Source organism: Anomaloglossus baeobatrachus, chromosome 10, assembly GCF_048569485.1.
Source record: "Anomaloglossus baeobatrachus isolate aAnoBae1 chromosome 10, aAnoBae1.hap1, whole genome shotgun sequence".
NCBI lineage: Eukaryota > Metazoa > Chordata > Amphibia > Anura > Aromobatidae > Anomaloglossus > Anomaloglossus baeobatrachus.
Window position 1 is genome coordinate 4,617,887 of NC_134362.1, and position 18,702 is coordinate 4,636,588.

Here is an 18,702-nt window from a genome sequence, read left to right on the forward strand (position 1 = left end):
ACATTGTATCCCCTGATGGACACATTATGTCCCCCTCAAATATTTCTTCGTGACATCACCGTGATACATGTCCTATAGCCTGAGAGGAGTCAGCCCCTCCCCCATTGATGACATCACTGATATAATAACATGGGTTCAGACACGAGACCACACCCCTTATATACAACCCCGCCTCTAGTGATGACATCTCTTATACAATGATGCGATGAGACATGAGACCACACCTCTTATATAGCTCTGCCCCGATGATGACATCACTGATATGATGTGATCAGACATGAGGTCACACCCCTTATATAGAGCCCCACCCTGGAGATGACATCACTGATATAATGACGTGATGTGGCCACACCCCTTATGTACAGCCCCGCCCTGGTGATGACATCACTGATATGATGTGATGTGGCCACACCCCTTATGTACAGCCCCGCCCTGGTGATGACATCACTGATATGATGTGGCCACACCACTTATGTACAGTCCCGCCCTGGTGATGACATCACTGATATGATGTGGCCACACCCCTTATGTACAGTCCCGCCCTGGTGATGACATCACTGATATGATGAGGCGATGTCACCACACCCCCGAGGTCTCCATATTTCTGGCTATTGATGCGCTGGTGATTGCTATGAATATGCAGGGACCTCCGCTTGGATTTATCAGATGTAATTTGTACAACCCATTAGATTATTCACTTTTGGTGCAGTGTAAACTCCCCTCTTCTGACTTGTGTTTCTGCGCCTCGTCCCCCCGGCAATTCCCGAGACGTAGAACTGATTTTACATGGATGTCGGTGGGACAAGAATAAACAGCGGCGTCTCTGCATCCCGCGCTCCTCTTCAAACATTTATATTTTGGGATAAAAGCTTTAATAAAAAGGCCGCACTTAATATTCAGCCGAACCTATTACACAAAACCTCATTATCATCCCTAATAGAAGCGTATGATTTCTTGGAGAGAGATGACTATTAGCAGGAAAAGACGCTTTTAATTTGATCTTTTTTTCAGTCTGCCTTCTTAATTGATAGTGTATGTAAGTGATCAAAGTTGGCTGATTTGCATAGTGTTCTACATCAAACACTCAAACATCCTCTGGGGTCCTCATAAAAAACACATGCCACAGCAAAACCGCCATAGAAAAGGAGACAGGGGGACTGTGCTCGGGGGTAGGCAAAGCCCCCAAATCCTGGGACGCATGGATGGGGCTGATAATGCTATTGGCGCAGTATTCATCATGTGCTCCCTTGTGCCATGCTCCCTGTGCCGCACTCCCTCCCTAGGCCATGCTCCCTGTGCCGCACTCCCTCCCTGGACTACGCTCCCTGTGCCGCACTCCCTCCCTGGACTACGCTCCCTGTGCCGTGCTCCCTGTCCCGTGCTCCCTGTGCCGTGCTCCCTGTCCCGTGCTCCCTGTGCCGCACTCCCTCCCTGGACTACGCTCCCTGTGCCGTGCTCCCTGTCCCATGCTCCCTGTGCCGCACTCCCTCCCTGGACTACGCTCCCTGTGCCGTGCTCCCTGTCCCATGCTCCCTGTGCCGCACTCCCTCCCTGGACTACGCTCCCTGTGCCGCACTCCCTCCCTGGACTACGCTCCCTGTGCCGTGCTCCCTGTCCCATGCTCCCTGTGCCGCACTCCCTCCCTGGACTATGCTCCCTGTGCCGTGCTCCCTGTCCCGTGCTCCCTGTGCCGCACTCCCTCCCTGGACTACGCTCCCTGTGCCGTGCTCCCTGTCCCGTGCTCCCTGTGCCGCACTCCCTCCCTGGACTACGCTCCCTGTGCCGTGCTCCCTGTCCCATGCTCCCTGTGCCGCACTCCCTCCCTGGACTACGCTCCCTGTGCCGTGCTCCCTGTCCCGTGCTCCCTGTGCCGCACTCCCTCCCTTGTCCACGTTCCCTGTGCCGCTCTCCCTATGCCGCACTCGCTTCCTGTGCCGTGCTCCCTGTTCCGCGCTCCTTCTCAGTGCTGCACTCCCTCCCTGGACTACGCTCCCTGTGCCGTGCTCCCTGTCCCGTGCTCCCTGTGCCGCACTCCCTCCCTGGACTACGCTCCCTGTGCCGTGCTCCCTGTCCCATGCTCCCTGTGCCGCACTCCCTCCCTGGGCCGTATTCTCTCCCCGGGCCACGCTCCCTCCCTAGATACCTGCTCTGTGTGATTTATATCTGCTGTGTATGATGGATCTTCCCAGGCACTGTCAGTAATATTTCCTTACTCCTGACACATATTGCACATTCACTGATATAATTGACATCTGCACCTACAGAGCCAGGAGCCGGTAACATCATATACCGTGCCTTGCGAAAGTATTCGGCCCACTTGAATTTTTCAACCTTTTCCCACATTTCAGGTTTCAAACATAAAGATAAAATGTGAATGTTCTGGAGGAGAATCTACAACAAGTGACACAATTGTGAAGATGAAGGAAATTTATTGCTTATTTTAAACTTTTGTAAAAAAGAATAAACAGAAAATTGTGGTGTGCAATATTATTCACCCCCTTTACTGTCAGTGCAGAAACTCCCTCCAGAAGGTGATTGAGGGTCTGTGAATGATGCAATGTTGTCCTAAATGACTGGTGATGATAAATATAAGCCCCTGTGTGTAATCAAGTCTCCGTATAATGCCCCTGCTCTGTGATAGGCTCATGTTCTGTGTAAAGCGCAGAACTTTACACATCTCAAGGAGCCCTGTGCAAGCGATCATATTGAAATGGAAGGAGCATCATACCACTGCAAATCTACCAAGACCCGGCCGTCCATCCAAACTGTCACCTCACACAAGGAGAAGACTGATCAGAGATGCAGCCAAGAGGCCCATGATCCCTCTGGATGATCTGCAGAGATCTACAGCTGAGGGGGGAGAGTCTGTCCATAGCACAACAATCAGTCTACACTGCACAAATCTGGCCTTAATGGAAGAGTGGCAAGAAGAAAGCCATTTCTCAAAGATATCCATAGAAAGTGTTGTTTAAAGTTTGCCACAAGCCCCTGCAGACACCAAACATGTGGAGGAAGGTGCTCTGGTCAGGTGAAACCAAAATCAACCTTTTTGGGCACAATGCCAAACGATATGTTTGGCGTAAAAGCAACACAGCTCATCACCCTGAACACACCATCCCCACTGTCAAACATGGTGGTGGCAGCATCATGGTTTGGGCCTGCTTTTCTTCAGCAGGGACTGGGAAGATGGTTAAAATTGATGGGAAGATGGATGGAGCCAAATACAGGACCATTTTTGAAGAAAACCTGTTGGAGTCTGCAAAAGACCTGAGACTGGGACGGAGATTTGTCTTCCAACAAGAAAATGACCCAAACATAAAGCAAAATCTACAATGCAATGGTTCACAAATAACCGTATCCAGGTGTTAGAATGGCAGAGTCACAGTCCAGACCTGAACCCAATCGAGAACCTGTGGAAAGAGCTGAAAACTGTTGTTTACAAACGCCTCCATCCAACCTCACTCAGCTCCAGCTGTTTACAAAGGAAGAATGAGCGAGAATTTCAGCCTTTCCATTTGCAAAACTGATAGACACATACCCCAAGAGACTAGTGCTGTAATCGCAGCAAAAGGGGGTGCTACAAAGGATTCACTTACAGGGGGTGAATAATATTGCACGCCCCAATTTACAGTTATTTATTTTTTATAAAAGTGTAAAATAAGCAATAAATTTCCTTCATCTTCACAATTGTGTCACTTGTTGCTGATTCTTCACCAGAACATTCACATTTTATCTTTATGTTCGAAGCCTGAAATGTGGGAAAAGGTTTAAAAATTCAAGGGGCCAAATACTTTCACAAGGCACGGTATATGTATGTATGTATGTATGTATGTATATATATATATATATATATATATATATATATATATATATATATATATATATATATGCAGTATGCAGCTCTGGCAAAAATTAAGTGACCGCTGCACAATCGTCAGTTTTTCAGATTTTTCTCTATTTCTGAGTAAAATGTAAATTGTTCTTTATTCTATAATCTACTGACGACGGCTCCGAATTTCCAGCAATACATTTTGTATTTATTTTCTGAAAATGAGAAATGGTGAAAATAACAGAACAATGCAAAGAAAAGAAGGTCATCATAACTTACACACAACAATATAATAATGTTTTATCTCAGGAAGATTGAGAAATCAATATTCTGTGGAATAACCAGGATTATTAATCCCGGCTTTCCTGCGTCTTGGCCGCTTTCCACCAGTCTTCACACGGCTTTTGGGTGACCTTATGCCACTCCTGGTGCAGAAATGTAATCAGTTCTTCTTTGTTTGATGACTTGTGACTATCCATCTTCCTCATTATTACATTCCACAGGTTGTCAGTGGGGTTCAGGTCTGGAGATTGGGCTGGCCATGACAGGGTTTTGATGTGGTGGTCCTTCATTCACATATTGATTGACCTAACTGTGTGGCATGGCGCATTGTCCTGCTGGAAAAAAACAGTCCTTAATTAAAAATTCCTTAATATATAGGCTTGTCCTGACTTTCCACAGGGAAGGGAAAATGATGTTTTTACAGAGTGGAGGGAGAAAGGGATTAGAACTCTAAAAAACCTGATGCATGATACAGAACGGAGATGAATGATGTGCGAGGAGTTGAGAGCAAAGTATGGCTTGGCCCATTCCAGACTCTCCAGTATGAGCAGGTGAAACAAGGGATAATGAAGAAACTACACACCATAACTAACGAATGTGAGGCAAATCAGATGGATGCGATCATATTAAGGGACATCCATGCCACAAATATATCAGGTCTTTATGGGAATATGAGAGAAGTGTTAGTCCCTAACATATCAGGAAAAACTTTGGAAGGGTGGGCAAAGCAGTTAGGAGATCAAGAGGAGGAGAAGATTTTGAATGGTTGGATGGTGATGAGGAAGAAGATTGTGAATGAGAACTTAAGGGACCCTCAATTCACGCTCATGCATAGAGCTATCTATGGATTCAACATATTGACCGCTAGGCATCCAGACAAACTGAGGAGGTGTCCAAAATGCGGAAAAAAGAGATCTATATCATGGGATATGGCAGTGCGGGAGGATTGAAAGATTTTGGAAACAAGTCCAGGGGGTAGTGAGGAAAATCTGGAACAGAAACGTGGAGATGGATCCAATGGTCTGGGTATTTCACTATCAGCATCGGGAGGAGGGAGAGGAAGGGGGGACAAGTTACCGAATCTTTTCCATGATATAGCAATTGTAAGTAAAAGGGCAATTCTTCAGAAGTGGCTGGTGAAGGATATACCAACAAAAGAAGAACTGGTTAATCAATTGAAAAAACGCTTATGGTGGAGAGGTGCAAAGAGAGGATGACGGCAAAATATTGTAGTAAATGGAGAAAGTTTATAAGTGTTATATGTTCAGGAGAAGAAATAATACAAATAATGTCCACATTTGTGTCCACGGAATGGTACATGAAGGAAGATCTGTCAGGGTCCCTGGGCAAGCTGAAAGTATAGGTGGCTATATTCTGGGTCGTGTCGCATGGAGAGGGGAGGGGGGGATGGGAGGGATAGTGTTTATAAGTAATGTTTGGTACAAGTTATGAAGGAAGGCTGAAGGGGGGCAGCGGAGACTGAACAATGGAAATATACACTGACGAAGAAGGGGGGCAGCGGAGACTGAATAATGGAAATATACACTGACGAAGAAGGGGGGCAGCGGAGACTGAATAATGGAAATATACACTGACGAAGAAGGGGGGCAGCGGAGATTCAACAGTGGAAATATACACTGACGAAGAAGGGGGGCAGCAGAGATTGAACAGTGGAAATATACACTGACGAAGAAGGGGGGCAGCGGAGATTGACAGTGGAAATATACACTGACGAAGAAGGGGGGCAGCGGAGATTCAACAGTGGAAATATACACTGACGAAGAAGGGGGGCAGCGGAGATTGAACAGTGGAAATATACACTGACGAAGAAGGGGGGCAGCGGAGATTCAACAGTGGAAATATACACTGACGAAGAAGGGGGGCAGCGGAGATTCAACAGTGGAAATATACACTGACGAAGAAGAGGGGCAGCGGAGATTCAACAGTGGAAATATACACTGACGAAGAAGGGGGGCAGCGGAGATTGACAGTGGAAATATACACTGACGAAGAAGGGGGGCAGCGGAGATTGACAGTGGAAATATACACTGACGAAGAAGGGGGGCAGCGGAGATTCAACAGTGGAAATATACACTGACGAAGAAGGGGGGCAGCAGAGATTGAACAGTGGAAATATACACTGACGAAGAAGGGGGGCAGCGGAGATTGACAGTGGAAATATACACTGACGAAGAAGGGGGGCAGCGGAGATTGAACAGTGGAAATATACACTGACGAAGAAGGGGGGCAGCGGAGATTGAACAGTGGAAATATACACTGACAAAGAAGGGGGGCAGCGGAGATTGAACAGTGGAAATATACACTGACGAAGAAGGGGGGCAGCGGAGATTGACAGTGGAAATATACACTGACGAAGAAGGGGGGCAGCGGAGATTGACAGTGGAAATATACACTGACGAAGAAGGGGGGCAGCGGAGATTGACAGTGGAAATACACTGACGAAGAAGGGGGGCAGCGGAGATTGACAGTGGAAATATACACTGACGAAGAAGGGGGGCAGCGGAGATTGACAGTGGAAATATACACTGACGAAGAAGGGGGGCAGCGGAGATTGACAGTGGAAATATACACTGACGAAGAAGGGGGGCAGCGGAGATTGACAGTGGAAATATACACTGACGAAGAAGGGGGGCAGCGGAGATTGACAGTGGAAATATACACTGACGAAGAAGGGGGGCAGCGGAGATTGAACAGTGGAAATATACACTGACGAAGAAGGGGGGCAGCGGAGATTGAACAGTGGAAATATACACTGACGAAGAAGGGGAAGGGGCAAATTTAATGACAGTGATAGAAACAGTGGCATGCAAAAGTTTGAGCACCCCTGGTCAAGTTTACTGATATTCTGAACAATTAAGCAAGTTGAAGATGAAATTATCTGTAAAAGCCATAAAGTTAAGGATAAAACATATCCTCTGCATTTTAGACAAAAAAAAAATATATATATATATATTTTTTACATTTTTAAATTCACAACAAAAAATAAAGTTGCCCAATGCAAAGTATTGGGTACCCTGCATGGTTAGTACCTGCAGCACCCCCTTTGGCAAGTATCAAACCTTGTAAATGCTTTTTCTAGCCAACCAAGAGTCTTTCAATTCTTGTTTGAGGGATTTTCACGCTTTCTTCCTTGGAAAAGTCTTCTTGTTCTGTAAGATTCCTGGATCCTCTTGCATGCACTGCTCTTTTGCGGTCTAGCCACAGATTTTCAATGATGTTCAGATCAGGGGACTGTGAGGACCATGGTAAAACCTTCAGCTTGTACCTTATGACATAGGCTAATGTGGATTTGAATTGTGTTTAGGATCCTTATCCATTTGTAGAAGTCATCCTCTTTTCAACTTCAGCTGTTTTACAGATGGTGTTATGTTTGCTTGAAGAATTTGTTAAACTTTAATTGAATCCATTCTTCCCTCTACCCGTGAAATGTTCCCAGTGCCATTGGATAGAACACAACCCAAAGCATGATTAATCCACCCCCATGCTTAATGGTTGGCGAGATGTTCTTGTCATGACATTCTGTCTCCTTTTTTTCCCAAACATTTGGTTTGATCATTGTGGCCAAGGAGTTCTATTTTAACCTCATCAGTTAACACGACTTGTTTCCAAAATACATCAGTCTTGTTTAGATGTTCTCTCGCAGACGTCTGATGCTACATTTTATGGTTAGGACGCAGGAGAGGTTTTCTTCAGATGACTCTTCCATGAAGGCCATTTTTCTGTAGGTGTCTCTGAACAGTAGAACAATGTACCACAACTCCAGAGTCGGCTAAATCTTCCTGAAGGACTTTTGCAGTGAAGTGAAGGTTCTGATTTGCCTCTAGCAATCCTATGAGCAGCTCTCACAGAAATTTTGCTTGGTTTTCCAGACCTTATCCTGACCTCCACTGTTTCTGTAAGTGCCATTTCTGAATTACTTTTCGAACTGAGGAAAGGGCAACTTGAAAACGCTTTGTTATTTTCTTCTAGCTTTCTTCTGCTTTGTGGGCCTTCACCATTTTCATTTTCAGAGTGCTAGGCAGCTGCTTTGAAAAAACCCATGGCTGTTGTTTTATTTGCACAAGGTTAGAGGAAGCTGGGTTTTTATAAAGCTGTGAAATTTGCATCACCTTCCCTTTCCTAACTATGATAATGAACAAGCCACAAACCTAACAGGCTAATTAAGGTCTGAAATGATAGTCAAAGTTATCTGAGCACACAAATCTTCAAGGGTGTTCAAACTTTTGCATTGGCCGATTTTCATTTTTGTAGTTTTTAAAATGTTAAAGATGAAAATATTTTTTTTTGTTCTTACCTAAAATATAAAGGAAATGTGTCATCTTTAACGTTACGCCTTTTAGAGATCATTTCATTTTCAACTTGATTAACTGTTCACAATAACACTAATTTTGACCAGTGGTGCTCAAACTTCTGCATAGCACTGTATTTGGTTGATAAATTGTAGAGACAAAAGGCCCCGTTACACGCAATGACATCACTAACGAGATGTCGTTGGGGTCACAGAATTCGTGACGCACATCCGGCCTCGTTAGCGACGTCGTTGCGTGTGACACCTACGAGCGACCGCTAACGATCACAAATACTCATCTAATCACTGATCGTTGACACGTTGTTCATTTTCAAAATGTCGTTGTATTTGCAGGACGCAGGTTGTTCGTCGTTCCTGAGGCAGCACACATCGCTACGTGTGACACCCCAGGAACGACGAACAACATTGTACCTGCGTCCTCCGGTAACGAGGTGGGCGTGACTTTCATGCAGCTGCTCTCCGCCGCTCCACTTCTATTGGACACCTGCCGTGTGACGTCGCTGTGACGCCGCACGAACCGCCCCCTTATAAAAGAGGCTGTTCGCCGGCCAGAGCGACGTTGCTAGGCAGGTAAGTATGTGTAACGGGGCCTAGCGATATTGTGCACCACGGGCAGCGATTTGCCCGTGACGCACAAACGACGGGGGCAAGTGCTTTCACCAACGACATTGCTAAGGAGATCGCGTGTAAAGCCCCCTTTAGTCATTTGCTATTTTGATTTGTTGACCCCTATTTTCTTCATTCTGTACCCCATTTTACCATTGCAGGAAAATAAATAAAAATTTGGTTTAAACCCCCCCTCCCCCCCCTCCCAAAAGTCCTCAGAGTCGGGGAACATTGCCTGAGCAGAAGGAAGCCGCTGTTTTCCAGGATAACCTTGTATGCGGCTTGATTCATACGTCCTTCGCAAAGTATAATCTGCCCAATTCCAGCCTTGCTGAAGCCTCCCCAGATCATCACCGATCCTCCACCAAATTTCACAGTGGGTGCAGACACTGTGGCTTGTCGCCTCTCCAGGTCTCCGTCTAACCATTAGACGACCAGGTGTTGGGCAAAGCTGAAATTAGACTCATCAGAGAAGATTACCTTACTCCAGAAATTGGGCAGATTAAACTTTGCGAAGGACGTAATGATTTTTTTTTCAGATCCTCGGAGAATTCTTGGCCATGAGGCGCCATGTTGAGCTTCCAGTGACCAGTATGAGAGTGTGTGAGCGATAACACCAAATGTAACACACCGGCTCCTTCAGTCACAGCAGAGACCATGTAACACTAATGAGTCACATGACACCGGGGAGGGGGAATGGCTAATGGGGCCAATTTGTCCATTGTCACTTAGGGGTGTACTCACTTTTGTTGCCAGTGGTTTATGGCTGTGATGAATTATTTACACTGTTATACAAGCTGCCCTCTGACACTGCACATTGTATCACAGGGTCAGATCTGCAGTGCTGTCCTATGAAAAGATGTAAGAAAATATTCACAAAAATTTGAGGGGTGTACTTACTTTTGGGATATGTTGTAAATAGAATGTATACATTCCTATATATTACTATATTTTAATATCTGTTTAATAATATAATATACTGTATTCACTACTGAAGCTGAAAGAAAGGGCAAACATCCAAGATAAGAGGAGTTTGTTTTAGAAGCGTCTATGCTGAGGTGAATGTGTAAGATCATTGGTTCTTTGGCTGCTGTAAGCTCCACCCCTGATCTTCGGCTGCTGTAAGCTCCACCCCTGCAGAGCTGTTCAATTGACAGAATGTGATAATTATTTTTCCCTTGGCTTTCCAGAGTCCGTTAACAGTTTGGGAAGGCCTTTATTTTAAATTTGTGGTCTGTTTAGGTTTTTTTGATGTTTTCCTGTAAGTTGAGTGTTTTTTTTTCTTTTCTTTACTCTTTTACGTTCTATACTGACACTGAAATTTCTTTCTGCAGGATTTGGAGAGCAATAAATTACGTTCCCTCTATTCCTTCCGAACGACGTCTACCTCACCACACAAGCCTGACGAAGGGGCTCGCGACCGCAGCGATCTTATGAACTTCGGGACTCCAGAACGCCGCAAAGGAAGCCTGGCCGATGTGGTGGACACACTGAAACAGAAGAAACTGGAAGAGATGACCCGGACGGAGCAGGAGGGTGAGTGCCGCTCGTGGCTCCGACTTTTCTAGCCTGGGAGTAAGAGTGGGATATGGAGAGGCTGAGAAGTACTTAATTGTGATCACTCGGAAAGAATTCTCTGCGTGTTTCTATGGTGACGGCGGATGAAAATACCCCATAAATGATATCTGTTCCGTCGGCGTGGCCGTCCGTCCTGGGGCACATAATTGGGGAGTCTGCTGTATCTGGGGGCACACTTGACTACATGAATTGAGATGTTTGTTGTTTGTGAATTTGGCCTCTTTTTACGTTTCTGCGTCCTCGCGTTGATGCTTTGCTGATCTGTACAGCCTCAGACCAGCTGCAGAATAGCAAACGCAGTTAACCCTTGACAAGCGCTTGATTATGGGCCGTAGATCAAATAACAGCAGCTGGATTAATATGTCGGACGTTGGCATCGCCTGTATCTTGGGTCCGCACTTATTCTGCATGAATAATATTCTGTGCGTTTAGCAATCTTCTGTACATGAAATACAAAAATAACCCCATAAAACACGCCCAGTGCACTAAAGTTTTGACAATCCTGCTTGGAGGGTGATACTGGCCGGATGCCGGCCGCTCGGTGATTGGCACGGTGTCATGGTCCGTGTTGCTTTCTTCTGTTGTTAAGTCAGGTCTGTAGATTGGATGGAAACTATCAAATATTCGCGTTGTCCTTCAGCGCTCGGATGCCACACAATGTCCCATTATTCACAGTAATTTCTGGATTACATCAAACAGAAACCTTTCTTTTTAATTAGCGAATCATTTTATGTAGTCGTCTGACAATAACCTGGCGGGAAACCTTCTGCTATGGCAGAACATCACTGGGATTGGGAGCGACCCCCACGGCTTCCATGTAACGTAGCTGCATGTCTGCGGCACTGGGATGACTGTAGAGCACATAACACAGCCAGGATTCACAGCCACATATCTGACGGCTCACCTGAGCCTTCCCATGATTGAAGATGGCAGATACATTGGGGTCAGTGTTATATGAACAGTATGAGATGGCAAACGGGGAGGTAGAAGCGCTAGATACAGGTGAAGTCGTCAGACTGTGGTAGATGGGTTCAGCAGTAATGGGTGGGAAACTGATGGCGTAGAAAGTGGTAAGAGCACCAGGGCCACAGTGATAGACTGGAAAGTAGTGGTAGACGTGGACGCTAGTGCTCGATGGAGAGGCTATAGATATGGGCACTGGTGGTAGATGGAGAGGTTGTAGATATGGAGACTGGTGGTAGATGGAGAGGCTGTAGATATGGAGACTGGTGGTAGATGGAGAGGCTGTAGATATGGAGACTGGTGGTAGATGGAGAGGTTGTAGATATGGACACTGGTGGTAGATGGAGAGGCTGTAGATATGGAGACTGGTGGTAGATGGAGAGGTTGTAGATATGGGCACTGGTGGTAGATGGAGAGGTTGTAGATATGGAGACTGGTGGTAGATGGAGAGGCTGTAGATATGGACACTGGTGGTAGATGGAGAGGCTGTAGATATGGGCACTGGTGGTAGATGGAGAGGTTGTAGATATGGAGACTGGTGGTAGATGGAGAGGCTGTAGATATGGAGACTGGTGGTAGATGGAGAGGCTGTAGATATGGGCACTGGTGGTAGATGGAGAGGCTGTAGATATGGGCACTGGTGGTAGATGGAGAGGTTGTAGATATGGAGACTGGTGGTAGATGGAGAGGCTGTAGATATGGGCACTGGTGGTAGATGGAGAGGCTGTAGATATGGGCACTGGTGGTAGATGGAGAGGCTGTAGATATGGGCACTGGTGGTAGATGGAGAGGTTGTAGATATGGGCACTGGTGGTAGATGGAGAGGCTGTAGATATGGACACTGGTGGTAGATGGAGAGGTTTTAGATATGGACACTGGTGGTAGATGGAGAGGCTGCAGATATGGGCACTGGTGGTAGATGGAGAGGCTGTAGATATGGACACTGGTGGTAGATGGAGAGGCTGTAGATATGGGCACTGGTGGTAGATGGAGAGGTTGTAGATATGGACACTGGTGGTAGATGGAGAGGCTGTAGATATGGACACTGGTGGTAGATGGAGAGGCTGTAGACATGGACACTGGTGGTAGATGGAGAGGCTGTAGATATGGACACTGGTGGTAGATGGAGAGGCTGTAGATATGGGCACTGGTGGTAGATGGAGAGGCTGTAGATATGGACACTGGTGGTAGATGGAGAGGTTGTAGATATGGACACTGGTGGTAGATGGAGAGGTTGTAGATATGGACACTGGTGGTAGATGGAGAGGCTGTAGATATGGACACTGGTGGTAGATGGAGAGGCTGTAGATATGGACACTGGTGGTAGATGGAGAGGCTGTAGATATGGACACTGGTGGTAGATGGAGAGGCTGTAGATATGGACACTGGTGGTAGATGGAGAGGCTGTAGATATAGACCCTGGTGGTAGATGGAGAGGTTTTAGATATGGACACTGGTGGTAGATGGAGAGGCTGCAGATATGGGCACTGGTGGTAGATGGAGAGGCTGTAGATATGGACACTGGTGGTAGATGGAGAGGCTGTAGATATGGGCACTGGTGGTAGATGGAGAGGCTGTAGATATGGGCACTGGTGGTAGATGGAGAGGCTGTAGATATGGACACTGGTGGTAGATGGAGAGGCTGTAGATATGGACACTGGTGGTAGATGGAGAGGCTGTAGATATGGGCACTGGTGGTAGATGGAGAGGCTCTAGATATGGGCACTGTTGGTAGATGGAGAGGTTGTAGATATGGACACTGGTGGTAGATGGAGAGGCTGTAGATATGGAGACTGGTGGTAAATGGAGAGGCTGTAGATATGGACACTGGTGGTAGATGGAGAGGCTGTAGATATGGACACTGGTGGTAGATAGAGAGGCTGTAGATATGGACACTGGTGGTAGATGGAGAGGCTGTAGATATGGTCACTGGTGGTAGATGGAGAGGCTGTAGATATGGACACTGGTGGTAGATGGAGAGGCTGTAGATATGGACACTGGTGGTAGATGGAGAGGCTGTAGATATGGACACTGGTGGTAGATGGAGAGGCTGTAGATATAAACCCTGGTGGTAGATGGAGAGGTTGTAGATATGGACAATGGTGGTAGATGGAGAGGTTGTAGATGGAGAGGCTGTAGATATGGACACTGGTGGTAGATGGAGAGGCTGTAGATATGGCCAGTGGTGGTAGATGGAGAGGCTGTAGATATGGACACTGGTGGTAGATGGAGAGGCAGTGATAGACGTGGACGTTGAGGTAGATTTAGAAGTGAACAGTAGTATGAACAATCGTGTTAAACTATGGTCATTGTTGTATATGGATGGCGTTTGTAGATGAGGAAGTTGGTGGGAGACATGGATGTTGGGTCAGACGTGGACCACAATGGTACACATGGATGGTAGTGGTAGATGACGAGGGTTGTCGGTTGTCAGACATGTTTTGGCTCCGCAGCCTCTTGTCATAGTTGCACTGTTGGCACAGGGTTCACTTCCATTACTTTCTGAAGAAGAGTTAACTGATCCTCTCACCATAGAAATCTCGTTTTTTGGTGTCCTGGAAGCTCCAAGACTAAATATTCTGTAAAATGTGTTTATGAGCAGCAAATATATTTAACCCACATTGAGGGAAACAAGGAAGGTCCCTGAAGTTGTAAGAATAAACCGGCTAATGAGAACTCGAATTGAGGATCTGCAATTGAGAAGGTCAACAGGTTTGTGCCCGGGAGAATTCTGCGCAGCTGCTGAAATCTGGTTGTTGCAGCCGTTTAAATGGTCAAGTGCCGCTTGTATTCCAGGGCCGTCTGCTAGGAGAAGGCGGAGAGGTGTCCCGGCATAATGTGCAGCTGCTTAATAATAAAGCCTCCGCCGGAGAATTCCCCACACATCCTGCTGACGAGCACCTCCAGCCGCCCCACGCCATAAATAATGGATCTATCACACACATAACAGATTGACATCAGTACTTGAGAATTAAAATCTCACTTCCATCTTTGAGACTCAAACGGCAGAAATGAAATATGAAGGAGGGAAAGTGTAATCCTGGAATAAGCGCATATTTACCTCTGACCACGGCCCCTGTGTCCATGACGGGGGGCTGGAGAATCCGCTGTGCTCCGAGCTCCATTCTGGACTATTGGAAGTTTGATGAAAACCAGATGACACATGGCTGGTGGAGACTGCAATACAGGAGAAAGATAAGGATTTGATCCTCTGCCGATTTTGCCATTTTCCACCTACACAGAATGGAGCGGCCTACAATTTTTATCGTAGGTAACTTCACCTGTAACAGAATAAAAAATCCAGAAAATCCCATTGTAGGATTTATAAATAATCTGCATTTTATTACATGAAATAAGTATTTGATACAATAGAAAAACAGAACTCAATGTTTGTTAGAAACCTTTGTTTTCAGCTACAGAGGTCGGACATTTCCAGTGGTTCTTGACCAGGTTTACACACGCTGCAGGAGGTGTTTTAGCAACTCCTCCATACAGACCTTTTCCAGATCTTTCAGGTTGCTCCTCCATACAGACCTTCTTCAGATCTTTCAGATCGCTCCTCCATACAGATCTTCTCCAGATCTTTCAGGTCACTCCTCCACACAGACCTCCTCCAGATCTTTCAGGTTCCTCCTCGAGATCTTTCAGGTTCCTCCTCCATACAGACCTTCTCCAGATCTTTCAGGTCACTCCTCCATACAGATCTTCTCCAGATCTTTCAGGTCACTCTTCCATACAGACCTTCTCCAGATCTTTCAAGTTGCTCCTCCATACAGACCTTCTTCAGATCTTTCAGGTTGCTCCTCCATACAGATCTTCTCCAGATCTTTCAGGTCACTCCTCCATACAGACCTTCTCCAGATCTTTCAGGTTCCTCCTCCATACAGACCCTCTCCAGGTCTTTCAGGTCACTCCTCCATACAGATCTTCTCAAGATCTTTCAGGTCACTCCTCCATACAGATCTTCTCTAGATCTTTCAGGTTGCTCCTCCATACAGACCTTCTCCAGATCTTTCAGGTTGCTCCTCCATACAGACCTTCTCCAGATCTTTCAGGTTGCTCCTCCATACAGACCTTTTCCAGATCTTTCAGGTCACTCCTCCATAGAGATCTTCTCCAGATGTTTCAGGTCACTCCTCCATAGAGATCTTCTCCAGATGTTTCAGGTCACTCCTCCATAGAGATCTTGTCCAGATGTTTCAGGTCGCTCCACCATACAGATCTTCTCCACATCTTTCAGGTCACTCCTCCATACAGACCTTCTCCAGATCTTTTAGGTCACTCCTCCATACAGATCTTCTCCAGATCTTTCAGGTCACTCCTCCATACAGATCTTCTCCAGATTTTTCAAGTCACTCCTCCTTACAGATCTTCTCCAGATCTTTCAGATCACTCCTCCATAGAGATCTTCTCCAGATATTTCAGATCACTCCTCCATACAGATCTTCTCCAGATCTTTCAGGTCACTCCTCCATACAGATCTTCGCCAGATCCTTCAGGTCACTCCTCCATACAGATCTTCTCCAGATCTTTCAGGTCACTCCTCCATACAGATCTTCTCCAGATCTTTCAGGTCACTCCTCCATACAGATCTTCTCCAGATCTTTCAGGTTTTGGGGCTGTCGCTGGACAACATTGAGTTTCAGCTCCTCCAGAGATTTTCTATTGTTTCAGGTCTGGAGACTGGCGCGCACTCCTGGAACTTGAGATGCTTCTTACAAATCTGCACGTTAGTTGCCCTGGATGTGTGTTTCGGGTTATTGTCATGCTGGAAGACGCAACCACAACCCATCTTCAATTACTGAGGGAAGGAGGTTGTTGGTTAAAATTTTGCAATACATAACCTTATTCATCTTCTCTTCAATACGGTGCAGTCGTCCTGTCCTTTTTGTAGAAAGCCCATCGAAGTATGATATATTCACCCCATGCTTCATGGTTGGGACAGTGTTTTTGGAGTTGTACTCATCCTTCTTCCTCCAAACACGGTGAGTGGAGTTGATACCAAAATGTTTTATTTTGGACTCATCTGAGCACATGATCTTCTCACATGCCTCCTCTGAATCATCCAGATGGTCAGTGGTGAACTTCAGATGGGCCTGGACATGTGCTGGTGTGAGCAGGGGGACTTTGCGTGCCGTGCAGGATTGTAATCAATGACGGCGTAGTGTGTTACTAACAGTAATCTTTGAGATTGTGGTCCCAGCTCTCTTCAGGGCATTGACCAGGTCCTTCCGTGTAGTTCTGGGCTGATTTCTTACCTATTCTAGAATCATCCTTACCCCATGAGGTGAGATCTTTCTTGGAGCTCCAGAACGAGTAAGATTGACATTCATCTTGTGTTTCTTCCATTGTCTAATAATTGTGCCAACAGTTGTTGCCTTCTCACCAAGCTGCTTGCCTATTGTCCTGTAGCCCATCCCAGCCTTGTGCAGGGCTGCAGTTTTGTCCCTGGTGTCCTTCAACAGCTCTTTGGTCCTGGCCATGGTGGAGAGGTTGCAATGTGATTGAGTGTGGACAGGAGTCTATTATACCGGTAACAAGGTCAAACAGGAGCAATTAATCCAGGCAATGAGTGCAGAGTAGGAAAAAAAATAACAGGTCTGTGAGAGCAGAATTCCTGCTGGTCGATTGGTGATAAAATACTTATTTCATGTAATAAAATGCAGATTAATTATTTATAAATCAGACAATGGGATTTTCTGGATTATTTTATTCTATCACAGGTGAAATGAAAACTACGAAAAAAATAACAGACAGCTCCATTCTGTGTAGGGGGAAACGGCAAAACTGGCAGCGGATTAAGTCCTTCTTGTCCCCTCTGTATGTGCTGCTGATTGTGTGGTTTAACAGTCCCCGGAGCTTTATGTGCGCATAACTCATTTTCTAACCTGGAAGGTCACGGCGGTGCTGCCTAATGCGGGCTTTACAGGAGACGAGCTATCGCGCGATGCATCGTCGGGGTCACGGTTTTCGTGACGCACATCCGGCATTGTTCACGACGTCGTCTCGTGTGACACCTCCGAGCGATGCAGAATCGCTCACAAATCGTGAGTCGTGTACTCGTCGCTGAGTTTTAAAAAATTGTTTAGTTTTCATGGCGCCGGTTGTTCATCGTACCCGGGGCAGCACACATTGCTCCGTGTGACACCCCGGGAACATTGAACAGATCTTACCTGCATCCCGCGGCACGCGCCGGCTATGCGGCCCCGCCGCTTCTATTTGCCGGCCGCTGTGTGACGTTGCTGTGACGCTAAACGTCCCTCCCCCCCCCCTCCTGCCGTGTGTTGGTGCTGATCTGGAACAGGATAAGTTAGTGCACCCTCCACCATGACATTGACGCTCCTGGCTCTCTGGCGTGGTCTTATTATGCCTGTGTGGACAGGCCGGCCACGGGTTAGATGTGCACTGAGCACAGGAATAGATCAGTAATAAATGTCTGCATCTGTTCACACAGGATGATGCGCTGCCACGAACCGTGATCTTTGTGCAAACCAGAAGATCGTTTCACCCGACCATTGAGCGCTTAGCTGATTGGCGCCGGCTTTGACTTAATAACTTTTGTGAAATCGTCATTCCTAGGAATCCTTGTTGATAACCGTGCAGTGTGAATGTGGCTCAATTCTAGATCGCCATAGACCGGCCGAGCCCGTCATGTCTGCTGCAGAACGCACGTGGACGGGCATCCATTGCGGCCAGTCGGGATTTTCTGTTAGTTTCCAATGATGAACATACTGTGGATTGTCCATGGCGATTTTGTGAATGGGGAACAAATGTATAAAATATTGGTATTTAGGAGTGGAATCTGCAGTGAAATGTGTGAGCTCGGCTTTACAGACCTTCTAATCTGGATTAAATTGCACATAGAGGTGTTTCTGGATTATCAAATGGTAAAGGAGGCTCCCAGAAGTGATCACTGGTTTCCCCGGGCTCCTCGGCTGCTGCCATCTCCCATTAGGCCTGATCTAGACGGCACAGTACATGTCACCGGGAATTCATTGAATCGTCAGCTCAGACAAGTGGAGAGGAAGACTGGAGCAGCAGAAACGGCAGAGAATAAGGTCCAGCCACTAGGCCTCAGCCTCAGAGCCATGCGATGAGGGAAGCCACACGTTCA

At 46.5% G+C, this 18,702-nt stretch overlaps 1 protein-coding gene across 11 annotated transcripts in view; it reads left to right on the top strand.

The window, feature by feature from the left end:
• Positions 1 to 18,702, top strand: part of SOX6 (SRY-box transcription factor 6) — an 853,991-nt gene that overhangs the window by 453,571 nt on the left and 381,718 nt on the right. For all 11 annotated transcript variants that reach the window (XR_012727417.1, XM_075326979.1, XM_075326980.1 and 8 more), the window contains one exon: positions 10,382 to 10,583. Coding sequence is in view for 10 of the 11 variants with exons in the window: in XM_075326979.1 (XP_075183094.1) it covers positions 10,382 to 10,583 (202 nt within the window). In the remaining variant the exon portion in view is untranslated. The remainder of the gene's footprint in view (positions 1 to 10,381; positions 10,584 to 18,702) is intronic.